At 40.7% G+C, this 22,455-nt stretch overlaps 1 protein-coding gene across 1 annotated transcript; it reads right to left on the minus strand.

Annotated features, from left to right (window-relative positions):
* Positions 1-9,722: 9,722 nt before the first annotated feature.
* Positions 9,723-10,544, minus strand: LOC141259558 (olfactory receptor 6M1-like). Its single transcript, XM_073675783.1, has one exon. It carries the CDS (start codon positions 10,542-10,544, stop codon positions 9,723-9,725), a length of 822 nt encoding a protein of 273 aa, XP_073531884.1.
* Between the last annotated feature and the right edge of the window lie 11,911 nt (positions 10,545-22,455).

Below are 22,455 nucleotides of genomic sequence, written 5' to 3' on the forward strand. Positions count from 1 at the left end.
ACACCTTTCTTTGAGAAGTAGTGCAGACTGGGCATCTGGTACTGGGGCACTGTGACGGACATAAGGTCTCGAAAATCCTCTGTGTCCATCAGGCGGAAATGCAGCATTTCTGTAGCCAAGAGCTTGCAGATGGTGAAATTCAACCTCCTAGCTTTCTCATGGCTAGGAGGAAATGGTCTTTTACTTGTCCACATCTGAGGGACCGAGGGCTGGCTGTTGTGCTTAGATGGAGTTGAGAAGGGTGTCCCCGGAAAACTGCCGGTCTGTGAGGAAGATGCAGGTGGACATGTTAGGTTGCCTTGATCCTAAGGTGTTGCTATCGATGTCGGACAGCGCTGATCACCAGCTGGTGTTTCCACCTCCAAAGAAAATGATGACCTGCCAATCATGCTGGCTGTTGCGGGTAAAGAGATGGCAGGTCTGCGTCCAAAAACAGGTGTGACTGCTGCTCCCCCAGTCACAGAGGATGAAGAGGCCGCGGATGCACAAGATGTGGCAGACAGTGGTTGGCCCGGCCGGCTAGGCCGCGGATGCACAATATGTGGCAGACAGTGGTTGGCCCTGCCGGCTAGGCCGCATTGTAGCACAGTGAGCTTCCCACTGCAACTTATGCTTCATATCCATGTGCCGGTTCATGCATGAAGTACTCAAACTATGAATTTTTTGGCCTCTACTTAGCTTTTGCTGACAAATGTTACAGATAACACGAGTTGGGTCATCCTTATCGATCTGAAAAAATGCCCAGGCTATGCAAGGCTTAGCACCCATACGACCTGAAGAGCCACCACGACTTGTGGTCAGAGGAAGAGTTGTGTTTGAGGATGCAGTTGTTGATGTGCTTCCAGTACTACGTCTCTGTCCAGGAAGGCGCAACCTGACCTCGTCGTCACTAGCATCCTCCTCCACCTCCTCTGCTGACCTCATCAACTGGCTGACTGTAGGTTGACAGTAAGTGGGATCTCCAACCTCGTCATCATCACCCTGTGTGTTATCACACCCGTAGTCCTCAGAGCCAACCTCTTCCTGCCCTGACAAAAAAATCAAGTTTTCGCTCCAATCAGGTATTTGAGTCTCATCATTGTCTTCCTCATTGTCTCCACCAACAGGTGTTACAGTTTGTGAACGAGGGTCTACATTATGATCAGAACCTTCTGCGTCTGGTCCTGGATCCGACTCATAAAGATTCTGGGCATCAGTGCAGATCATTTCCTCATCTGGATTCACAGAAGCTCTGGAGCCAACCTCTGATTCCTAGGTTATAGTATGAGTAAACAGCTCGGCAGACTCAACCATCTGTTCTACCCCATACTCAGACAGGCAGCTGGAGACTTGGGAGCTGTGAAGAAGCAAGTGCAATTGGGGTGACACATCTGAGGACTGGAGTATTTGTGATGTTGAATTTGGGGTGGAGGAGAGCCCACTTAAAGGAGCACTTGATATCCGTTGAAGCACCTGGTGTTTTTCTGCCTCATCTGGAATTTGTAGCGATTGGCGTAGCCGTAAGAAAGGGATCTTATCACATTGTCCTCTAAAAGAAGTAGACATCTTAGTTTGGCTGGAAGATGGTCTTTCTTCTGCAGATGTTACTGTTGCTTTAACACCTACCCCACGAACACAACCTTTTTTTCCCTTCCCAACATGCCTATTCCCCTTTCCACCAGCAGCAGGCCTTTTTCCACTCATTTTGGTGGTTAAATATTTGACAACTCTGGAGTTGTTTGCACAAAAAACAATGGATGGAAACCGAGCAGAGCTGAGAGGCCAAACTGTGGTATAAGCCCAAAAGTATTGGCTAAGTTAGATACAGATAAAAATTATATTGAATTTGCAACCTGGTGGAGGTTAGTATAGGTGGACTAACAGAACAAGTCCCACACACTGCTACAAGCCAAAATATTTTTTCAGAGCCAGATCCAGAAAAAAATTATATTGAATTTGCAACCTGGTGGAGGTTAGTATTGATGGACTAATAGAACAAGTCCCACACACTGCTACAAGCCAAAATATTTTTTCAGCGCTAGATGCAGAAAAAAATTATATTGAATTTGCAACCTGGTGGAGGTTAGTATAGATGGACTAATTGAATGATGCTATGCCCAAAAGGTTTTACTTCACTAGGTTCAGTAAAAAAATTTGTATTCTATACACAGGTGGGGTAGCTTGCAACACAGATAGGCTACTCCACTGACTAACACACACTGCAAGAGGCCAAAAAGGATTTGCTTTGCTAGATTTAGCCAAATGCTGTGAAAAAAACTTGCACAGCACTGGCACAGACCTGCCTGGCAAAAAGTGATAGGAACTGATGTAACCTAGCCCTGAAAAGGACTGCAATTACAATTAGTCTTTACTCCCAACCTATCTATTTAAGAGCACAGACCTGCCTGATAAAAGTCGTAGGAAATGATGTTACCTAGTCCTTAAAAGGACTGCAATCCCAACTATTTCCTACTCCCAAGCTATCTGTAGATTTGTGCGAAAATTGTCTTGAAATTAACAAAGTATAGTGCACACAGCAACAGCGGTGTGATCTAACACGCAGCTGCATCAGTGAGAAAATGGTGGCGACAGGGAAAATGCCTGGGTCTTATAGGGCAAGGACATGTGACATACACTGCCAATGACACATGCCCTTGCTTGTGTGAAAAAAAGCAGTTCGCTCCGTGTGTGCGCTGCTGATAGGCTGACAGATTGCACCTCCCCACTGTAAAAGAGGGAAAGGGAAAAAAAATGGAGATCTTCATTATTTCTGCAGAGATCCATCCCCTGCCCCTCCCCCCGCCCCGCTGTACACTCAAACTGCGTATTAACATTAATTTTCAGCATTACTGAGAAAAGATCCAGTTATGATTTTGGTGCACGAACAGTTATCGAACATAACCTCGAACAGCCGAATTTTTTTCAAATTGTTCGTGTTCGCCGAACGGCTCGAACACCGCCCAAAACAGCTCGAATTTGAGATTGGCGAACAGTTCGAGTCGAACACCGCTCATTTCCACTTGTGACTGGTGTGGTAATTTCGGAGATGGAGGTTGAAGAGCTGCAGAATGTGGGGGCAGCCCTGATTGACTCATAGCCCACAATCCTAGGCGTTGGGAGGACGTGTTCCGTCCCAAGGTCTGACTGTTTCTTGGCTTCCACTATATAAACCCAGTGTGTTGTCAGTGAGATGTACCGTCCTTGCCCATAAACACTTGTCCACGTGTCTGTTGTTAGGTGGACTTTCACAGTAACTGCGTTGTTGAGGGCACGTCTAATATTGTTTGACACATGCTCGTGTAATGCGGGGACAGCACACCGAAAGAAATAGTGGTGGCTGGGGACCGAGTACTGCGGGACGGCTTCCAACATCAGGTTGCGGAAAGCTTGCGTCTCAATGAGCCTAAAAGGTAGCTGTCAGGAATTCCAACACACAGGCGAGACGACACCGGGGAGATCGCGCAATGTCTCACCGTGCCGTCACGCTGTCCATATTTCGTCTGTAGTCGCGAGCACGTGAACCAGACTACTCTCTACGTAGGTATCGGTAAGCGACCAGTGAGCGTATGGCGTAACACCCTGGGTTCCAAAGCCTGGAATCCGTGTTTAACACCCTCCGTACGGTCACTGTCAGCTTCACAATAGCCCAATTATTATTATTCTCTGCCACTACCGGCCGAGTATGAAATATAATACAGGCCTAGCCGGACGCCTGCGTTTTGGTTGCGTATATGGCTTCGGGGAAGTGAAAGATAACAGAACAAAAGAAACAGGACTATTAAGTTTTATATTTAATCCATTAGGGAGGTAGTGTTTAGGAAAAATATATACATAAGGATGTTACAAAGGAGACATTAAAATACATAGGCAGTTGCATAAAATGAACAGGGTAAAAAGAATACAACTTACACTATACGATCACGGAGACGATTCAATATAGGTGGAGGAGGGGCTCACCAGTTGGTTATGCTGTTATTGAACAGGACCCGTTGCTTATAATTCTTTTTCCCCCCTGGCAATGAGTGCCTCTCTACTGTCCATGAGTTCTCTTATACCTAAGTGGAGATCTAGCCACAAGCCCCTTGTGGTTACATCATGTGGGCCGGTCTCCAGCCTGTACATTTTTATTAAAAACGCTAACTTCTGCAATAACTCGTTGCTCGTTGATCACAGAAGCTTGCAAACTGCGCATTTTTTCCTTATCATTTTATCTTTATTTAGAGACCACATATCGCATAGCTTCAGTCTGCTATTCTGGTGTTTTTGCGCTACAGCTCCCTGATTTTGGTTGAAGCCCTGAAAAACTACCTATACATTCCTGGGCTGATTTGGTCACTAAACATATGGGTCCCGGTACTGTCAGACATATGTAACTCATAATATTTCATAGTTCAAATCGGAGTCAGTTCGTCTGAAAATTTCCCTTTGAGGCTCAGGAAGCAACCTCATGGTTACACGCAAATTAGTGCAAGCCAGCGTTTTAATTACCTCCTGCGTCTTTCTGAGACAAGATGCTTGCTTCCTATCGAAGTTATAACACTCCTTGGCTGGCCTTGTTTGCATAAGCTATTTCTCAGGCGTGTGGAAATTGGGGCTTTTGTGCTGAGGAAAAGGGGAATAGAGGAGGGGGGTGAACATCTATGTCAGGCAGATATGGAAGAACATTTTCCCGATATTAATATTTCCCAGACATCTTCCCCTTTTTGAGATGGCATAAGGGGTGATTTACAGGTCGCCCCCTTAGCCCACCTCCTGGCCTACCCTTCCTGCTGATCCGACAAGCCACAGTTCCACTTGCCCTCCAACCTTAGGGTCCAGCTTTCCGATCACCCTGACCGTTTTGGGATACATTTTCCCCACACCTCTGTCAGGCTATGGGTACCTTCCTCCTATACTCCTGACAGACAGGGGGACACACTTTCCTGTTACCTTGCCTGGTTGTGGGGCCTACCTTTTTACCTGTCATCATCTTTACCTTGGGAGCTGTGCTCTCTAGGGGGGAGCTAGGACCGGCCATGTCACAGTCCGTCGTGGCACTGGTCAGTGGCACGAGACCACTTTTCCTATCATCCCCGTGTTTCTCCCCTTCCTTCCACATCACCTCTGGAGCCATGCTAGTCATGGGGTAGCTATCATTGACCATGCCACTGTCTGGCATGACATTGGTCACCTGCATGGGACGACCTGCTTCCTGGTGTCCGTTCCTGCTCCCCTTGCCCTAGCACTTATGCTGGCTCGCTTTAGGGGATCGGCGGGGTGAGGTGGCTGAGTTCCCCTTTACCACAACACACACTTTTATTAGACATCATCTTGACATTTTTGACAGCTGCAATACATGACATCAGATCTGGGAGGGCTGTCAGGGATGTATCGGGCAACCAACCATTCCAGATCAGTTCTCAATAGCACATTACACTGTGTACAGAATTATTAGGCAAATGAGTATTTTGATCACATGATACTTTTTATACATGTTGTCCTACTCCAAGCTGCATAGGCTTTAGAGCCAACTACCAATTAAGTAAATCTGGTGATGTGCATCTCTGTAATGAGGAGGGGTGTTGACTAATGACATCAACACCCTATATAAGGTGTGCTTAATTATTAGGCAACTTCCTTTATTTTGGCAAAATGGGTCAGAAGAGAGATTTGTCGGGCTCTGAAAAGTTCAAAATTGTGAGATGTCTTGCAGAGGGATGCAGCAGTCTTCGAAATTTCCAACTTTTGAAGCGTGATCACTGAACAATCAAGCGATTCATGGCAAATAGCCAACAGGGTCGCAAGAAGCGTGTTGGCCAAAAAAGGCGTAAAATAACTGCCCATGAATTGAGGAAAATCAAGCGTGAAGCTGCCAAGATGCCATTCGCCACCAGTTTAGCCATATTTCAGAGCTGCAACGATACTGGAGTATCAAAAAGCACAAGGTGTGTGATACTCAGGTACATGGCCAAGGTACTGGCATGGGCTGGTATCATCAAAGATAAACTTGAGGGACCTTTTTGGGTTGAGGATGGAGTGAAGCTCAACTCCCAGACCTACTGCCAGTTTCTGGAAGACAACTTCTTCAAGCAGTGGTACAGGAAGAAGTCGGTATTGTTCAATAAAAACATGATTTTCATGCAGGACAATGCTCCATCACATGCATCCAACTACTCCACAGCGTGGCTGGCCAGTAAAGGTATAAAAGAAGAAAAAATAATGACATGGCCCCCTTGTTCACCTATTTGAACCCCATAGAGAACCTGTGGTCCATCATAAAATGTGAGATCTACAGGAAGGGAAAACAGTACACCTCTCGGAACAGTGTCTGGGAGGCTGTGGTGGCTGCTGCACGCAATGTTGATCGAAAACAGATCAAGCAACTGACAGAATCTATGGATGGAAGGCTATTGAGTGTCATCATAAAGAAAGGTGGCTATATTGATCACTAATTTTTTTTGTTTTTGTTTTTGCATGTCAGAAATGTTTACTTCTAAATTTTGTGCACTGATATTGGTTTACCTGGTGAAAATAAACAAGTGAGATGGGATTATATTTGGTTTTTATTAAGTTGCCTAATAATTCTGCACAGTAATAGTTACCTGCACAAACAGATACCCTCCTAAGATAGCCAAATCCAAAAATATTAAGCTTGGATATTCATGAGTCTTTTGGGTTGATTGAGAACATAGTTGTTGATCAATAATAAAAATAATCCTCTAAAATACAACTTGCCTAATAATTTGGCACACAGTGTAGTGGGGAGATTCTCTGACACCCCCACTTCCCTTAACCCCCTCCCCGCACACCAGTCCAGGAAAACTCGGGCAATCGGTATGGGACGGCGAACACCCCCAAACCCGGTGACAGTCAGGGTCTTCCCAGGAATGTGTTCCTCTGGTAACACAAACTCAGGGTGGATGAGGGTGCGTTCTGTGCCAGTGTCCTTAAGGCCGAGAGTGACTGTGTTTCCACGGTAATGGGTTGTAATTTCTCCCGGGCCCGGCCAACCGCCCCACCCACAAAAAGAATGGCTGCAGTAGGCCCTGGGGCCTCAGGTGTGTGGTTTATTTCTGCCTCTCCGGGCAGACAAGGCTGATGTGACCCATTTGGTCACAAGTATAGCACTTACGGAAGTCAAATGCAGTCCAGGTGCTGGAAGATGGGGCAGAAACCACTGAGGGCCAGCTGGCTGGGACACTGGGAGTGGTTGTAGGCTTACCCACTTTACAGATGGCAGCGGCTGAATTCCAGACCTCTGGTGTGCGGTTGGCCTCATAGGCATCCGCGATCTGGACTGCTTTGGCGGCTTCCCTTGGTTCCCGATCAAGCACAAACTGTCTCACTTTCACTGGGCAAAGATGAAGAAACTGGTCCTTCACCATCAGATTCTTCAGGTCCTCGAAGGTGGTGACTGACAGCCCTCAGATCCACTGCTCATAGTTGGTTCTGAGCCCATCTACCACTCACCGTAGCAGAGTGGTAACCATGATAAACAACGAGTTACTAGGTGTGCGTGTGCCCCTTGTAACGTGCTGTTTATCATGGTTACCAGCCTGCTCCTGCTTCAGCAGGCTGGTAACCAGGAGCAGGACATCGTGGAAAGATTATTTCCACGATGTCGCTGCTCCCCTGATCGCTGGTGAGCCTGCCTATTTGACAGCTCACCAGCGATCACATAGCGACACGGCAACGATCCCTGACAGGTCGAATCATTGTCGGGATCGCTGTAGCGTCGCTATGTGTGATGGGGCCTTTAGTGGAGATATTTTCTCAGGTGGAGCCCATCCCCTGGGTTTGCATGTGAGACTACTTGTGGTGACGTAGAGAACAATGGCCCAAGGTCTAGGAGATATGGTCACTGAATGGAATAGATACCTGAGGTTGAACTGATGAGCAAACAAATTACTAACAAAACACAGCAAGCAAATTTCTAACAAAACACAAAATTAAGATTGATGAAAAGGAGTGCTCAGTGCTGGAAAATTATTTAGAAAGTGGCCAGGTCCTCACACACATAATTATGGTCACGCAATGACCTCAGAAACTAGAAAGCAGAGGTGATTCTTAACATTTTTACCAAGGGTGGTTAACCCCTCTAAGCAATTGCCTTTAGTGAGAAGACAAACCATATTGTAACAATCACATTTTCTTATCTATACAATTCTGGAACAATTTTATAACTGCTAGACATTGTTAAAACTGTTTGTGCTAACCTTTTTTAGACATGGCATGATCATGCTCAGAATAAACAATCATATTGATAGTTTGGAAACTTATGGTATCTGTAATGTATGTGTGACTCACGTTTGTTCTTGTTTAAGAAATGTCAACATTTCCTATTATGTTGTATGTAATTGCTAGTGCAAGCTGGCAGACTTTATAATTTTTAAACATTGGTTAATGTAGAAGGAAAATCACATTTTGACATAATGAAGTCATTCCCCTCATAGTTTGGCTACTTGTAGAAGCAAAGTAATGGCTGGATCCTTAAAACTCAATACATTTTGTGGGAAATATAGTCCTTACTACAAAACAATTCAGGTAAAGTATAGCGATATACAAGCAACCAAACAAAACAGGGGCTCATGGTGTTGGTAAATCAAAAAAAACAGACTAAAGATGGTTCAAGACTGTGGTGAAGGCTCCCCTTAGTGTGTTGTGTACTAATGAAGGCACAACACTATTGAAACATAAAAGTGGGACAAATGCAGCAAATGTCCAGGCCCATTTACTTTGAGATGCTGCACAAGATAAAAGAAATGCTTGTCCTGAAAGGTCCGCAGAGTGAAACTGTATTTCAGAGGAGCCGCAAATTGCTCCCAGATGAAGTATAATAGTATCCAGAAAAATGATGATATGCTTGATTAAATGAATACAAAACGTGCACTCTCAATATACAAAGTGTTTCGGGGACCAAATGCAATATGTTTTCAAGTAGAAAATACTCCTCCACTTCTCAATTTCTTAGCAAAGGAGAGACTATTTAGCACGTGACCACAAGTATGCTAAACTCATACACGTGCTCATATGGCCACCCTCCCAAGCTGGAAATACAAGGGAATCGTGACATTGTGCACAGCACACAGTGTCATGATTTGGCAGTCTGCAGTCACTTAGAGTGATTGCACACTTTTCTTCTTAGACTGGAATACCCCTGTAATGAAAATAAAAATGATGCATAAGTTTGAAAGAATACATTAGATATACTTTAGATAACTGTCAGCCAAATGCTTGCTTGGCCTCCAAGAGACCATCATAAGGTAAGTAGAGTGAGTCAGTACATGAATCATCTGATTGTGGCCTTTTTCCTGCAGAAAATAAGGATCATATGATTAAAATAAAACCACATCCTCACTGTGAGTCTTGAGGCTTCTAAACATGTTAGATTTTTAGCTGATCAAGTCAAAATTATGACAAGTGTATGGGATAGAGTTGAGCAAAAATATTTGAATGACTATGAACCAGCAGTCTTGGTAGTAGCATGTGGCCACTAGACCGAGCCCTTTAAATCTCGAGGTGCAAGCTAACAAGTATCCCTGGTGTCTCTTCTGATCAGTAGGCCTAGAAAGACTTGCAAACATCACACTGCAGCAATGATGTCGCTCTGTGCTGGCAGATAAGACAAGGCATTAGAGATACTGGAAGTTAGGAGGAGGTTCTCTGGGCTCAGGGCAGGCGATCATTGACTATAGACGGTGCCTTTTGACCAGGGTCCTATAAATATTTTTGCTCAACTCTAATATGAAGAGCTAGCTTTAAAACTAAACAAAATGTGTTATCTGTTTCCACCTTGCTTTGATTATATTCCTTACTATCTTGTTTCTCAAAGTATAAATATAAGGATTAATTAAAGGAACCACCACCGTGTTGAGAATAGCCACTTTTTTATCATACTCATCTGAACCCCTATGTTGATTAGGCTTTACATACATGAAAATGCAGCTCCCAAAGAAAATAGTAACAACCAGTGCATGTGAAGAACAGGTAGAAAATGCTCGCTTCCGTCCTTGTACTGAATTAATTTTTAAAATGGCTAGCACAATAAAAGAATATGATATTGTTGCAACAAAAAGAGAAAAAAGTAATGTACAAGAGCTAAAGAACACCAAACGTTGAAGAAAGGTGGTATCAGTGCATGCATTGCGTAGAAGTGGCCCTACATCACAGAAGAAATGATTTATCTCCTCGAAGCAGTATGAAAGTTTCATTATGAAAATTGTAGGAATAAGGTTGGATACAAAAGAGCCTATCCATGCTCCTGTAACAAGCCAAGCACATGTTTTTCTATGCATTATAGCTGGATAACGCAGTGGATGACATATAGCTAAATATCGGTCAAAACACATAGCATCAAGCAAGAAGAACTGAGTTGTCCCCACCAAAAAGTACAAGTAACTCTGTGTTAGACAGCCAGCCACTGATAACTGATTTGTTTCATTAATAACCCCCTTTAAGAGAATTGGCACAATAGCGTTAATGAACATGATGTCTAAAATGGCTAAGTTACAGATAAAGAAATACATTGGTTTTTGAAGACTCTCATAGCTGAAATAGAATACAAGAATGAAAACATTTCCCATCATGGTGATTAAATAAGACATTAAAAATAGAAAATAGATTAATGGAATGTAGTACGATGAGATGGAAAATCCCACTAGGATGAATTCATTTACAATGCTCCTGTTTACAGAAAGTATTTTCATTGCACTGGAAAAAGCTGAAATAAAGAAAACCAATAATCACAAGCAATGGCTAAAATTTAGTCTAATGGAGTACATGAAATCATATAAGTAACTATTAGCATTCCTGCTACATTTTACAGATCTGTGTGGTATGGAACATACTTTTCATAGAAAAATACATTCAATGCCTATGAGTTCATTAAGGACCCACTTCACCACTCACAAGTCATAATGTGATAGATAAACATTATGCAAGGCTTTACTTTTTTCATAAAAAGCTTGTCCCTCTTATTTTTATTGGATATATCTGTTATTGCATTTCAGTCTCAGTGTCTTGAATAAGAATTATCTGCAATAAAGGGCAGAACACATGTGCAAGAGTGGTGATGTTTCTGGTAAAAAGAGGGGAGCCTTCTTTTAACCCCTTAACAACATTAGACGTACTAATATACGTCTATGCCCTGGGACTTAAGAGCCAGACCCGTATTAGTACGTCATCGCGATCGCGCGCGCACACAGGCTGTGCGGGCGCGATCGCCGCCGGGTGTCAGCTGACTGTCACAGCTGACACCCAGGGCTATGTGCAGTCAGCGGTCCCGCACTGCTCCTGGCACATTAACCCCCGCAATGCTGTGATCGAAGTTGATCGCAGTCGATCGCAGCAAGGGGAGGTGATCGCAGATACTCACCTCCTCTTCCGGCCTCCAGCGCTGTCTGCCGTGGCTTGCAGGATGTTGCCATGATGACCTGATGTCGTCATGACAACATCCGGGTCACCAGACAGCAGGAATATTTTTTGGACATGCGCAGTGCATCTCCAAACTATCTTCTCCCTGTCCAGCGCTGACAGCTTGCATGGCACAGGGATGGTGCTGCATTCCTGTTCCATGCAGGCGATCAGAGAAAAAAAAGTGAAAGTCCCATAGTGGGACAAAGTAAAAAAGTATAAAATCTGTCAGAAAGTGAAAAAAAAAAAAATTGTAAAAATATTAAAAAAAAAATAAAAAAAATAATCCACCAAAAATAAAAATATAATGTACCCATCAATAAATATTATTATAAAAATAACAAAAAAAAAAACAATAAAAGTACACATATTTGGTATCGCCGCATCTGAAACGACCTGACCTATAAAACTGTCCCACTATTTAACCCCTTCAGTGAACACGGTAAAAAAAAAAAAAAACGAAGCAAAAAACAATGCTTTATCACCATACCGCCAAACAAAAAATGGAATAACACGCGATCAAAAAGACGAATATAAATAAAAATGGTACCGCTGAAAACGTCATCTTGTCCCACAAAAAACAAGCTGCCATACAGCTCCATCAGCTGAAAAATAAAAAAGTTATAGCTCTCAGAATAAAGCTATGCTAAAAAATAATTTTTTCTATAAAATTTTATTATGTAAAAGTGCAAAACATAGAAAAACAATATAAATGTGGTACCGCTGTAAACGTACTGGTTTTTGTTTATTCTGCCTCCCAAAAATCGGAATAGAAAGCGATCTGAAAATGGCACCAATAACAACGTCAACTCATCCCGCAAAAAACAAGCCATCACATGACTGTCTGCCAAAATCTGGAAAAATTATAGCTCTCAAAATATGGCGATGCAAAAACTAGATTTTGCAAAAAATGCATCTTTTAGTGTGTGACAGCTGTCAGTCATAAAAACCCCATATGATTCTGGTATCGCTGTAGTCTCACCAACCCGAAGAATAAGGTCGTCTAATCACTTATACCGCACGAGGAACGGCGTAAAAAGTAAACTCTCGGGTTAGGGTTGAGCTAGGGTTAGGGCTAGGGTTAGGGCTGGGTTTGGGGTTAGGGTTGTGATGGGGTTGGGATTTTTTTCAAAAGTAAGAAAAAAAGATGACGATATTGCGACTAGTGCTTAGCGCAAGTGCTCGCTACTTGAGTTTGCATTGGGTGCTCTGGTATGCATTGAGTATCGTGGGTATTTGAGTGACATGCTCGAGTCTCCGCCCCATATGCTTCGCGGCCAAAAAAACTTTGCGGGGATTGCCTGCCATGCAAGAGCGATCTCCGCATGTTTTTTTTTGGGTGTCTAATAACCGTGAAACTTGCGGGGCAGGGACTCGAGCATGTCACTCGAGAACGCGCAGTACATGGTGCATACCTGAGTACCCGATGCTAACTCAAGTAGCGAGCACTTGCGCTCAAGACTAATGACAACTTATTCAATATGATGACCTAATGTTATCAAATTCTGTGTCGTACCTCTGGGTTCAAGATGTTCACTATACCCCTTAATAAAATCCTTGAGGGGTATAGTTTCCAAAATGGGGTCACTTGTGGGGGAGCTCCAATGTTTAGGCACATCAGGGGCTCTCCAAACGCAACATGGCGTCCGCTAAATATTCAAGCAAATTTTACAATCAAAAAGTCAAATGGCGCTCCTTCCCTTCCGAGCCCTGCCGTGCGCCCAAACAGTGGTTTTACCCCACATATGGGGTATCTGCGTGCCCAGGGGAAATTGCACAACAAATTTCGGGGTCCATTTTTTCTTGTTACCCCTGTGAAAATAAAAAAAATTGGGTCTAAAGTGACATTTTTGTGAAAAAAGTTAAATGTTCATTTTTTTCTTCCACAGTCAAAAAATTCCTGTGAAGCACCTGAAGGGTTAATGAAGTTATTAAATGTGGTTTTGAGCACCTTGAGGGGTGCAGTTTTTAGAATGGTGTCACTTTTGGGTATTTTCTGTCATAAAGACCTCTGAAAGTGACTTCAAATGTGATGTGGTCCCTAAAAAAATGGTTTTGTAAATTTTGATGGAAAAATTAGAAATCGCTGGTCAATTTTAACCCTTATAGCTCCCTAACAAAGAAAAATTTTGGTTCAAAAATTGTGCTGATGTAAAGTACACATGTTGGAAATGTTATTTATTAAGTAATTTGTGTGACATATCTCTCTGATTTAAGGGCATAAAAATTCAAATTTTAAAAATTGCAAAATTTTCAAAATTTTTGCCAAATTTCCATTGTTTTCACAAATAAACGCATGTGGTATCGAAGAAATTTTACCAAAATCATGAAGTACAATATGTCACGAAAAAACAATCTCAGAATCAGGGGGATCGGTTGAAGCGTTCCAGAGTGATTACCTCATAAAGTGACAGTGGTCAGAATTGTAAAAATTGGCCTGTTCATTAACGTGCAAACCACCCTCGGGGGTTTAAGGGGTTAAATCTCCAACAAATCCTTTAAAGGGTAAGCTCAATCTATTAAATTAGAGATGACTCAGTGAATAAATTTTAAACACATCAAAATGATTTAGAATATTCAAACATTTGTGGTTTTCAGCTAAATCACATCCAACCTCAATTTTGCTGGATTTTATTGAATTTGAATTGAATTTCAGATTTGCATCATAGTGATGCAGCAGATTTGCTCATCACTCTGAGTCCGGGTTCATACAAGTGTATAAAAAATTGTCAGAGTTTCCTCTAGAAAACTTGTCATCCATTTGCAATCTGAATGCAATCCATTTTTATTTTAAAGCAGTGGTAACTATTACTAATTTACAAGATCATTAACAGTTAATTATAAGAATTTCGATTGGTAGGTTGAAACACAGTCATTAACTGAAAGAGTTGTATAGGAGGATTAAATCAGGGTGATGAACACCCAAAAGAACAACAAAACTAATCTACAATGTTAAGTTTGTAGAAGACAGTTTTGTGCTATAGTTCATAAAGCACGGCAAGACTGAGCACAGCAACAAACCACAAGGAAGTTATATGGCATTAGTAAGGTCTCTCTTAGGCAAAGATTGCAATACAAAGTGAGGTTTCAAGATGTGCAAGCTTTTTTAAAGAAGCACCAAGAAATGGGCAATGTTGAGGTCCATGGAGGCAGTGGTTCATCCTAGGAAACTTAGTGCATCAGATGAAAGACACACCATGCTTACCTTCAAAATTGGAAGAGATTCAGCAGTATCGTCAGCTCTGAACTGGTAGCTACCAGAAGAACCCAGCTACTGTTCTTAGAATTCTGAGAAAAAATGGTCTTCATGAAATAAGTGGTACTAATGGGAGAAATACGAACATTAGGATATATTTTCCATATGTTAACAAGATCAAGTGACTCAACTATCCGTGACGAGATCTGGGAACTGAGGTGCAGAAAAATATCAGGAGGTGCACTTGACCGATGAGTCAAAATGTGAAATATTTGGCTGTGAAAAAAAGTTTGCTTGCAAGAGCAAATAATGGGTAACTGTAGGCAACAGTGAGGTATTGTGTGGAGTTCTTGTTATTTTGGAGCTTCATCTCTGCAAATGGAATTGGGGATTTGGTGAGGATTAATGTTTTCCTGGATGCCGAAAAACACAAGCAGATACTTATCTATTTTGCAATATCATCAGGAAGGCATGTGATTGACTCCAAAATTATTCTGCAGCAGGACAACCCAAACATACAGCCAATGTCATTAAGAATTATCTTCATCAAAGAGTTCTGGAATTTCTGATAAGGCACTCACAGAGACCTGATCTCAACATCATTGGGTCTGTCTGAGATGACATGAATAGACAAAAGTATTTGTGCACGCGAGGAGCCGTAGAAGATTTGTGTTAGTACTCCAAGATCTTAGGATCAACCTCCTTGCTGTGTTCCATCAAATCTGTGTGCAAATGTACCTAGAAGATTTGATACTGTTTTGAAGGCAATGCGTGGTCAAACCGAATACTGATTTCATTTAAACTTTGTCCACTCACTTTTGATTTTGTTAATTGATAAAAATAAACAATTAACATTTCTATTTTGAAAGCATTCTTTCTTGCAGCATTTTTTACACTCCTTTCTAAAACTTTTGTATAGTATTTTAAGTATAGCCTACATTAAATGGAAGACTTTTTTGCTCCTTATAGCGCCATGACATATTATTATGTTATAGATATTGTCTGAGTGTTTTAGGGTGGGCTCAGCAGCTGAGCTCACTACACATAGAGCAGATATAGACTAAATTATGTAGCTACCAATCACTACTGACATCCTCTTAACTGCTGCAATCAATTACTGACAGCGGAATTTAAGCACTGTGATCTGGCTTCTATGCCCCCTGTACGATACGATCGCAGGAAGCCAATGGGTTGTCATTACAGCCAGGACCAGCTGAAGGCCTACTTGCCTGTAATGCTATTTTTTGTGATGTCCAGCCACAGGCATCATAGGAGACTATGATTTTTATGTAGAAAATATTTTAGTACTTTGTATGTTATACAAGCCTTCACATAATCACAGGTTCAAATATATTATGGGTAATGAAAAAAGAAGTAAAAAGTAAAAAAAAAAAATAGATTAAATGCGTATTGTAAATGTCATAAAGAATAAAAAATTGAAATGCCAAAAATTGCCATCTTTTTTATTTTGTAACTCTTATAAAAAATGCAACCATAATCATACTGACTTGGAGAATAATTTTTTCAGGTCATTTTACTACACAATTAACACTGGAAAAATAAAATTTAAAAAAAAATTGCAAAATTGAGTCTTTTTCCCCATTTCTTCCCACTTGAAATATTTTTGCTATTTTTCCTTACTCCATACAGTAACATGAATAGGGTAATTTAAAATAACAACTCATCATGCAAAACACAAGCCCTCTGTGTCTATGTTTGCAGAAAAATTTAAAAGTTACAGCTCTTGGAAGAAGAGGAGGAAAAAAAATGAAAAAGAAAAAAAAAGGAGCCACAATAGGTATCATAGACGGTACTTTCTGTTAATTCACTGTCTTCCAAGAGAGTAATATAACCTCATTTTGGTATTAGGTTTAGCCAGATTTTTTTCCTTTACAAAAGTTAGGCACTGGGGACCCGGTTGTCAGCATGATATTAGCAGTAGCACTCTGTTAACAGAGCAGAGCTGAAGATAAAAAGCTGATCTGTCGATGCAGCATTACTGTAAGCATTGATCATCACCAGGCAGAACAGAAAGGTAGTTAGCAACTACCTGCTGGAGAGTTCTTAGCTGCATACGAAAAAATAACTACAGACCCCGATAACACCTTTAAAATTTGTTTAATTAAACTAGCACTATCTATTTTTTCTACCTATTTTTTATGTGAAAAAATTATTTTAACTACTGAATCAACTGAACCAGTAAAAATGCCCCATATACATTAGCGATGTAAAAAAATAAACAAAAAAGAGCATTAAAAAATATAAAACAGATTCTTCTTCAAAAATCCTAGAAGGAATTATTACTGGTGTTGGATTTTCACATGGTCTTTTCCCTTTGAAAAAAAGCAAAACGCCAATACATGAACTATTGATGCTTGAAAAAAATGCTCCAATTTTGAGACCAGAATTAGCTGAAGCAGGATATTTTTTACCCCATATATTAAAAACTGCATCACAAAAACACAACAAAAGATTTAGAAAAGCTTATTTTTTAAAGGGTTTTTTAACATGGATTTTTCAGCTTGAAAAATCCACTGAAAAAACTCTGTGAAAAAACTCTTAAAGAAAAAATTGGTAGTATCATGATGAAAAAAAGATAATTGTAATATTTTCTTTTAATAAACAAAAGTCTTAAGGTTCAAAAACATAATAAACTTGATAAGATAATTAAAAGAACTAAGATTAAAGTAAAGATAAAGTTAAAGCGCTGTTAAGCATTCAAACTGAACAGTATTAGGAAGAAATGGTAGAAGCACTGAAGATTCTTGAAAAGTAATTGGAAGATAAACTGCTCACCATCGTGTGTCATCTTGCATTTACTGAGAATACTGGTTTTAATGTAATAATGCATGATTAAACACTAGTATATAAAGAAAAGTTCACATATAATTTTCTTGCAATACTACTGCTCAGGAGACTACTCAAGAAATCATAGTCCCAAATGGGAATGGTAAAGTAAAAAACATACATAATTGCTACTATTAACAATAAGCAAAACATAAAACAGAATATGTAAACTGCTCATGTCTATATAGTGCTGGCCAAAAGTATTGGCACCCCTGCAATTCTGTCAGATAATACTCAGTTTCTTCCTGAAAATGATTGCAATCACAAATTCTTTGGTATTATTCTCTTCATTTAATTTGTCTTCAATGATAAAAACACAAAAAGAATTGTCCAAAAGCCAAATTGGATATAATTCCACACCAAACCTAAAAAAGGGGGTGGACAAAAGTATTGGCACCCTTTAAAAAATCATGTGATGCTTCTCTAATTCGTGTAATTAACAGCACCTGTAACTTACCTGTGGCACCTAACAGGTGTTGGCAATAACTAAATCACACTTGCAGCCAGTTAACATGGATTAAAGTTGACTCAACCTCTGTCCTGTGACCTTGTGTGTACCACATTGAGCATGGAGAAAAGAAAGAAGACCAAAGAACTGTTTGAGGACTTGAGAAACCAAATTGTGAGGAAGCATGAGCAATCTCAAGGCTACAAGTCCATCTCCAAAGACCTGAATGTTCCTGTGTCTTCCGTGCGCAGTGTCATCAAGAAGTTTAAAGCCAATGGCACTGTGGCTAACCTCACTAGATGTGGACGGAAAAGAAAAATTGACGAGAGATTTCAACGCAAGATTGTGTGGATGGTGCATAAAGAACCTCGACTAACATACAAACAAGTTCAAGCTGCCGTGCAGTCCGAGGGTACAACAGTGTCAACCCGTACTATCCGTCAGCATCTGAATGAAAAGGGACTGTATGGTAGGATACCCAGGAAGACCCCACTTCTTACCCCGAGACATCAAAAAGCCAGGCTGGAGTTTGCCAAAACTTACCTGAGAAAGCTTAAAACGTTTTGGAAGAATGTTCTCTGGTCAGATGAGACAAAAGTAGAGCTTTTGGGGAAAAAGCATCAACATAGAGTGTACAGGAAAAAAGGGGCATTCAAAGAAAAGAACACGGTCCCTACAGTCAAACATGGCGGAGGTTCCCTGATGTTTTGGGGATGCTTTCCTGCCTCTGGCACTGGACTGCTTGACCGTATGCATGGCATTATGAAGTCTGAAGACTACCAACAAATTTTGCAGCATAATGTAGTGCCCAGTGTGAGAAAGCTGGGTCTCCCTCAGAGGTCATGGGTCTTCCAGCAGGACAATGCCCCAAAACACACTTCCAAAAGCACTATAAAATGGTTATAGAGAAAGCACTGGAGACTTCTAAGGTGGCCAGCAATGAGTCCAGACCTAAATCCCATAGAACACCTGTGGAGAGATCTCAAAATGGCAGTTTAGAGAAGGCACCCTTCAAATATCAGGGACCTGGAGCAGTTTGCCAAAGAAGAATGGTCTACAATTCCAGCAGAGCATTGTAAGAAACTCATTGATGGTTACCGGAAGCGATCGTTCGCAGTTATTTTGGCTAAAGGTTGTGCAACCAAGTATTAGGCGGAGGGTGCCAATACTTTTATCCGGCCCTTTTTTTGGAATTTTGTGCGAAATGATCAATGATTTGATTTTTGCTTCAATCTCTTTTGTGTTTTTTCCTTGCAAGCAAATAAAATGAAGAGAATAATCCCAAGAATTTGTGATTGCAATCATTTTCAGGAAGAAAGTATTATCTGACAGAATTGTAGGGGTGCCAATACTTTTGGCCAGCACTGGACTGCAATAATTCAAGTCAGATTCCTCACACCACTCCTAGAATTTGTGCAAACTTGAGATTCTCCACTCAACATAGTCCAAAAATGGTAAATTTTCACGGCACCAGGAAATTTTCAATTATTCTCTTTATTTCTTTATTTTAAAATCCACAGACATATTGGATACGGCTGGCAACATTTCAGCTGCAAAATTGCCCTTCTCAACCCAAATATGAGAAAAAAGACTGAATAGAAATAGTACACAATCAACAGATGCAAAGCTATTAATCTACAGTATTTGAGCACCATGACCCCTCTTCTTCCTCCTCCTTCTGGTTATGTCCCTGTTCTTATGGTAACTAAAGAAAATCAATACATATACAATGAAAACACATATTTTCTATAAATATGTAAAAACATATAGGGGTAATTTGTGGGCCACTCCCCATCTAAATACTCACCTGGCTATAATATCATAAATCATTCTCTATTTAATAAAACATTGGTTCATATAAATTTATAATAGATGCCATTCCAAATTTTTCTCCATCACCCAATTAAAGAGGTTGTCTTATCATTAATACTCTAGCAATGTTACATTGTGTCCTTTCATGATCTGTTGTGGCATGTTGTGCTTCATCCATTGAGATCACATGGCACACTCTAGCCATATGATAGACCATTTCCAGTTTACTTTTGGCTCCGTTAAACAAAAGTCAGGTGAAGTTAAGGCTACAATATCACATGATATAATTAAATGACAAACTATTTTCGGTTCATATAGTTAAGGTTCAACACATTTTTTCCTATGATTAGTGGTGGATCTGAAGCACTCCACTATTACCATTATACAATTGAAGGGGCTGTGTAGTTTTGCTCAGCAACAGATAACTTTATGCCGCTACCGGCATTGAGAATAGCTCATCGGTGAGAGTGCCACGTGCCTCACCATCGATCTAATATTTATGACCTATCCTAAGTAAAGGTCATCAATATAAAGTACTTGACAACCCCTTTAACTGAGAAATGAGTTTTGCTTCAATAAAGCTATTTTCAAATCGGCAATTGAGATTTATAGCTCTAATGTTTCATTTATTTTTGAATGGTTGCATGATTTCACCCACAGAATGTAAGACGCATAGGTAAGTTAACAAATAATCCACATTCTCTGTTTTTCTGGTGTAATACTCAAGTATACAGATTTTTTTTCTCTTTATGCGAATGCCTGAAAGTATCCCCCTCAGGCCGCGGCACCACTATCAGTATTTGGTCAGTATTTTTCTCAGGAGTGGGAGCCAAAACCAGGTGAGGAACAATCAGAGAAAAGGTATAATAGAAACAAGTGCACCAATTCTGCATTTACCACCCACTCCTGGTTTTGGCTCCCACTCCTGAGAAAAAATACTGTCCGAAAACTGATAGTGGGGCCATGGCTTAGCTATATTATTGCAATTACAACTAGTAAAGCATGGGACCAATCCACTGTTCTGATTGAGGCAAAAAAGATTGTCCATCACTCCGACCCTCCAAATCCGACTTCACCAAAAAATCCCATATCGATTCCAATATATGGTGAGCCTTAATAGGGGGGCCCTGAAATTCCACTGTTTTGGGTTTTGTAACTCTTGATGTGTACCATCCTAAAGATATGTTGTATGACATTGCTTTAATGCCTGAATGTTCAAATTAATGGGATACTGCAAAGGAAATATATAATAACAGCAGTAAAATTAGTTAGTTGACAAAAGGATGACCCTGGATACACCAGTATTTTAAGCACAAAGGGGCTTTTACTGGAGGTGTCAAACATGACACCTCAGCTCCTGGACCCTGAGCTTCAAAGCGAAAAACAGGATATTTGAAATGCAAGGCCTTTAGCTCGCTGTCCAGTCACCAAATAGCAATTTTTAAATAGTCCACTTAAATAATCCTGAAAATATGAGCCTATGGTCAGGACTATAAAAAGCTGAGTGGCATAAAAGAAGTTGTTCACATGTAGGGGCTGCCTATTCTGCTGGTGTGATCCATAATTCCTTTTTCTCCTTCCCCAAAGCAAACAGAAGAACAGTAGGAATTTCTGTTTTTTCTCCTTTTTCATTTCATAACAGCTTTGCATATTTGTGTGTCATTTTATTTTTCCTCTTTATATCTTTTATTTTAAGAACTGTATATTTTTATATTAAAACTTGCATATAGTCTCTTCAGAGAGGTAGAGGACTAGGACTCTAGTGCCACCTATCCAAAGTAGCAATCCTAAAAGTCAATATTGACTCTGTAAGGAGCCTTGTCACATGATTTACTGTATGATTAAAGCCAAAATCTCAATTTGCAGACACTGTGTTTCGGGGTACTGTCCCTCATCAGTGCAAAGTGTGACATCTGGTTTGGCTGGGTGGGAGGCGTCTGGCTGGGATCCAAGGGGTGATGTTTCTCCCCCAAGCTTAAAATCTTTAATAAGTTTGATCCCTGTATGCTTTAAACATTCCATAGCCTTTCAGAGAACGTGTGACCATTTGATTGTCAGACAGTAACATAATTTGGAGGTGCATCACCCAGTGTGTTCAATGAGTGGTGGCAGCGTGGTAAGAAATCTGGGGGTGTTGAATGTGTCGGGGGTGATTTATGCTCACTTTATAGCCTAGAACAGAGGTTGAGAGATGGATTGAGTGAGAGAAGATAAGTTAACCTTTGCAGGTGCACCCCACGTCTTGTGCTGAGGATATTGTACGTGACAGATAAATTTAATTTTTTCTTTCGAAAACCCCATGGATACCTAAGCTACTGCAATGCCCTACACATGGAGTAAGTGACATAGCCAATCAAAAGGACTATGCTGCATTTCTTATTGGAGGTATTTGGAAATATTATTATTATTATTATTATTATTACACCTACCACATATTGGGATAGGATCTTGGAGATGAGAATGCCCCTTTAACTGTTGCATATTTACTACTGAGCTAGTCAGGAAAGCATTTAAAGATATTACATCACTTGCCCACAATGCAAATATACTGCTGTTACAGGAGGTATTTCATATATTAATTATTACTGTCAGGCTTAGCTATCAATGACCAATGTCCGGCTAATACCTCACTCCTTAATGTTCTCTGGTTCCCTTTTTATAAAATATATGAACAGCGAAAAATCATCTAATCACTTATACCGAATGAGGAACGGCATAAAAAATAAACTCTTGGGTTAGGGTTGTGCTAGGGTTAGGGTTGTATTAGGGTTGGGGTTAAGGT

The sequence above is a fragment of the Phyllobates terribilis genome, unplaced genomic scaffold (assembly GCF_046119375.1).
Source record: "Phyllobates terribilis strain yellow unplaced genomic scaffold, ASM4611937v1 Scaffold_1__5_contigs__length_1240528914, whole genome shotgun sequence".
In the NCBI taxonomy this organism is placed as follows: domain Eukaryota; kingdom Metazoa; phylum Chordata; class Amphibia; order Anura; family Dendrobatidae; genus Phyllobates; species Phyllobates terribilis.

Excerpts from the sequence above, each read along its gene's own strand:
- LOC141259558 (XM_073675783.1), bottom strand. The coding sequence starts at position 10,544 with ATGATGGGAAATGTTTTCATTCTTGTATTCTATTTCAGCTATGAGAGT.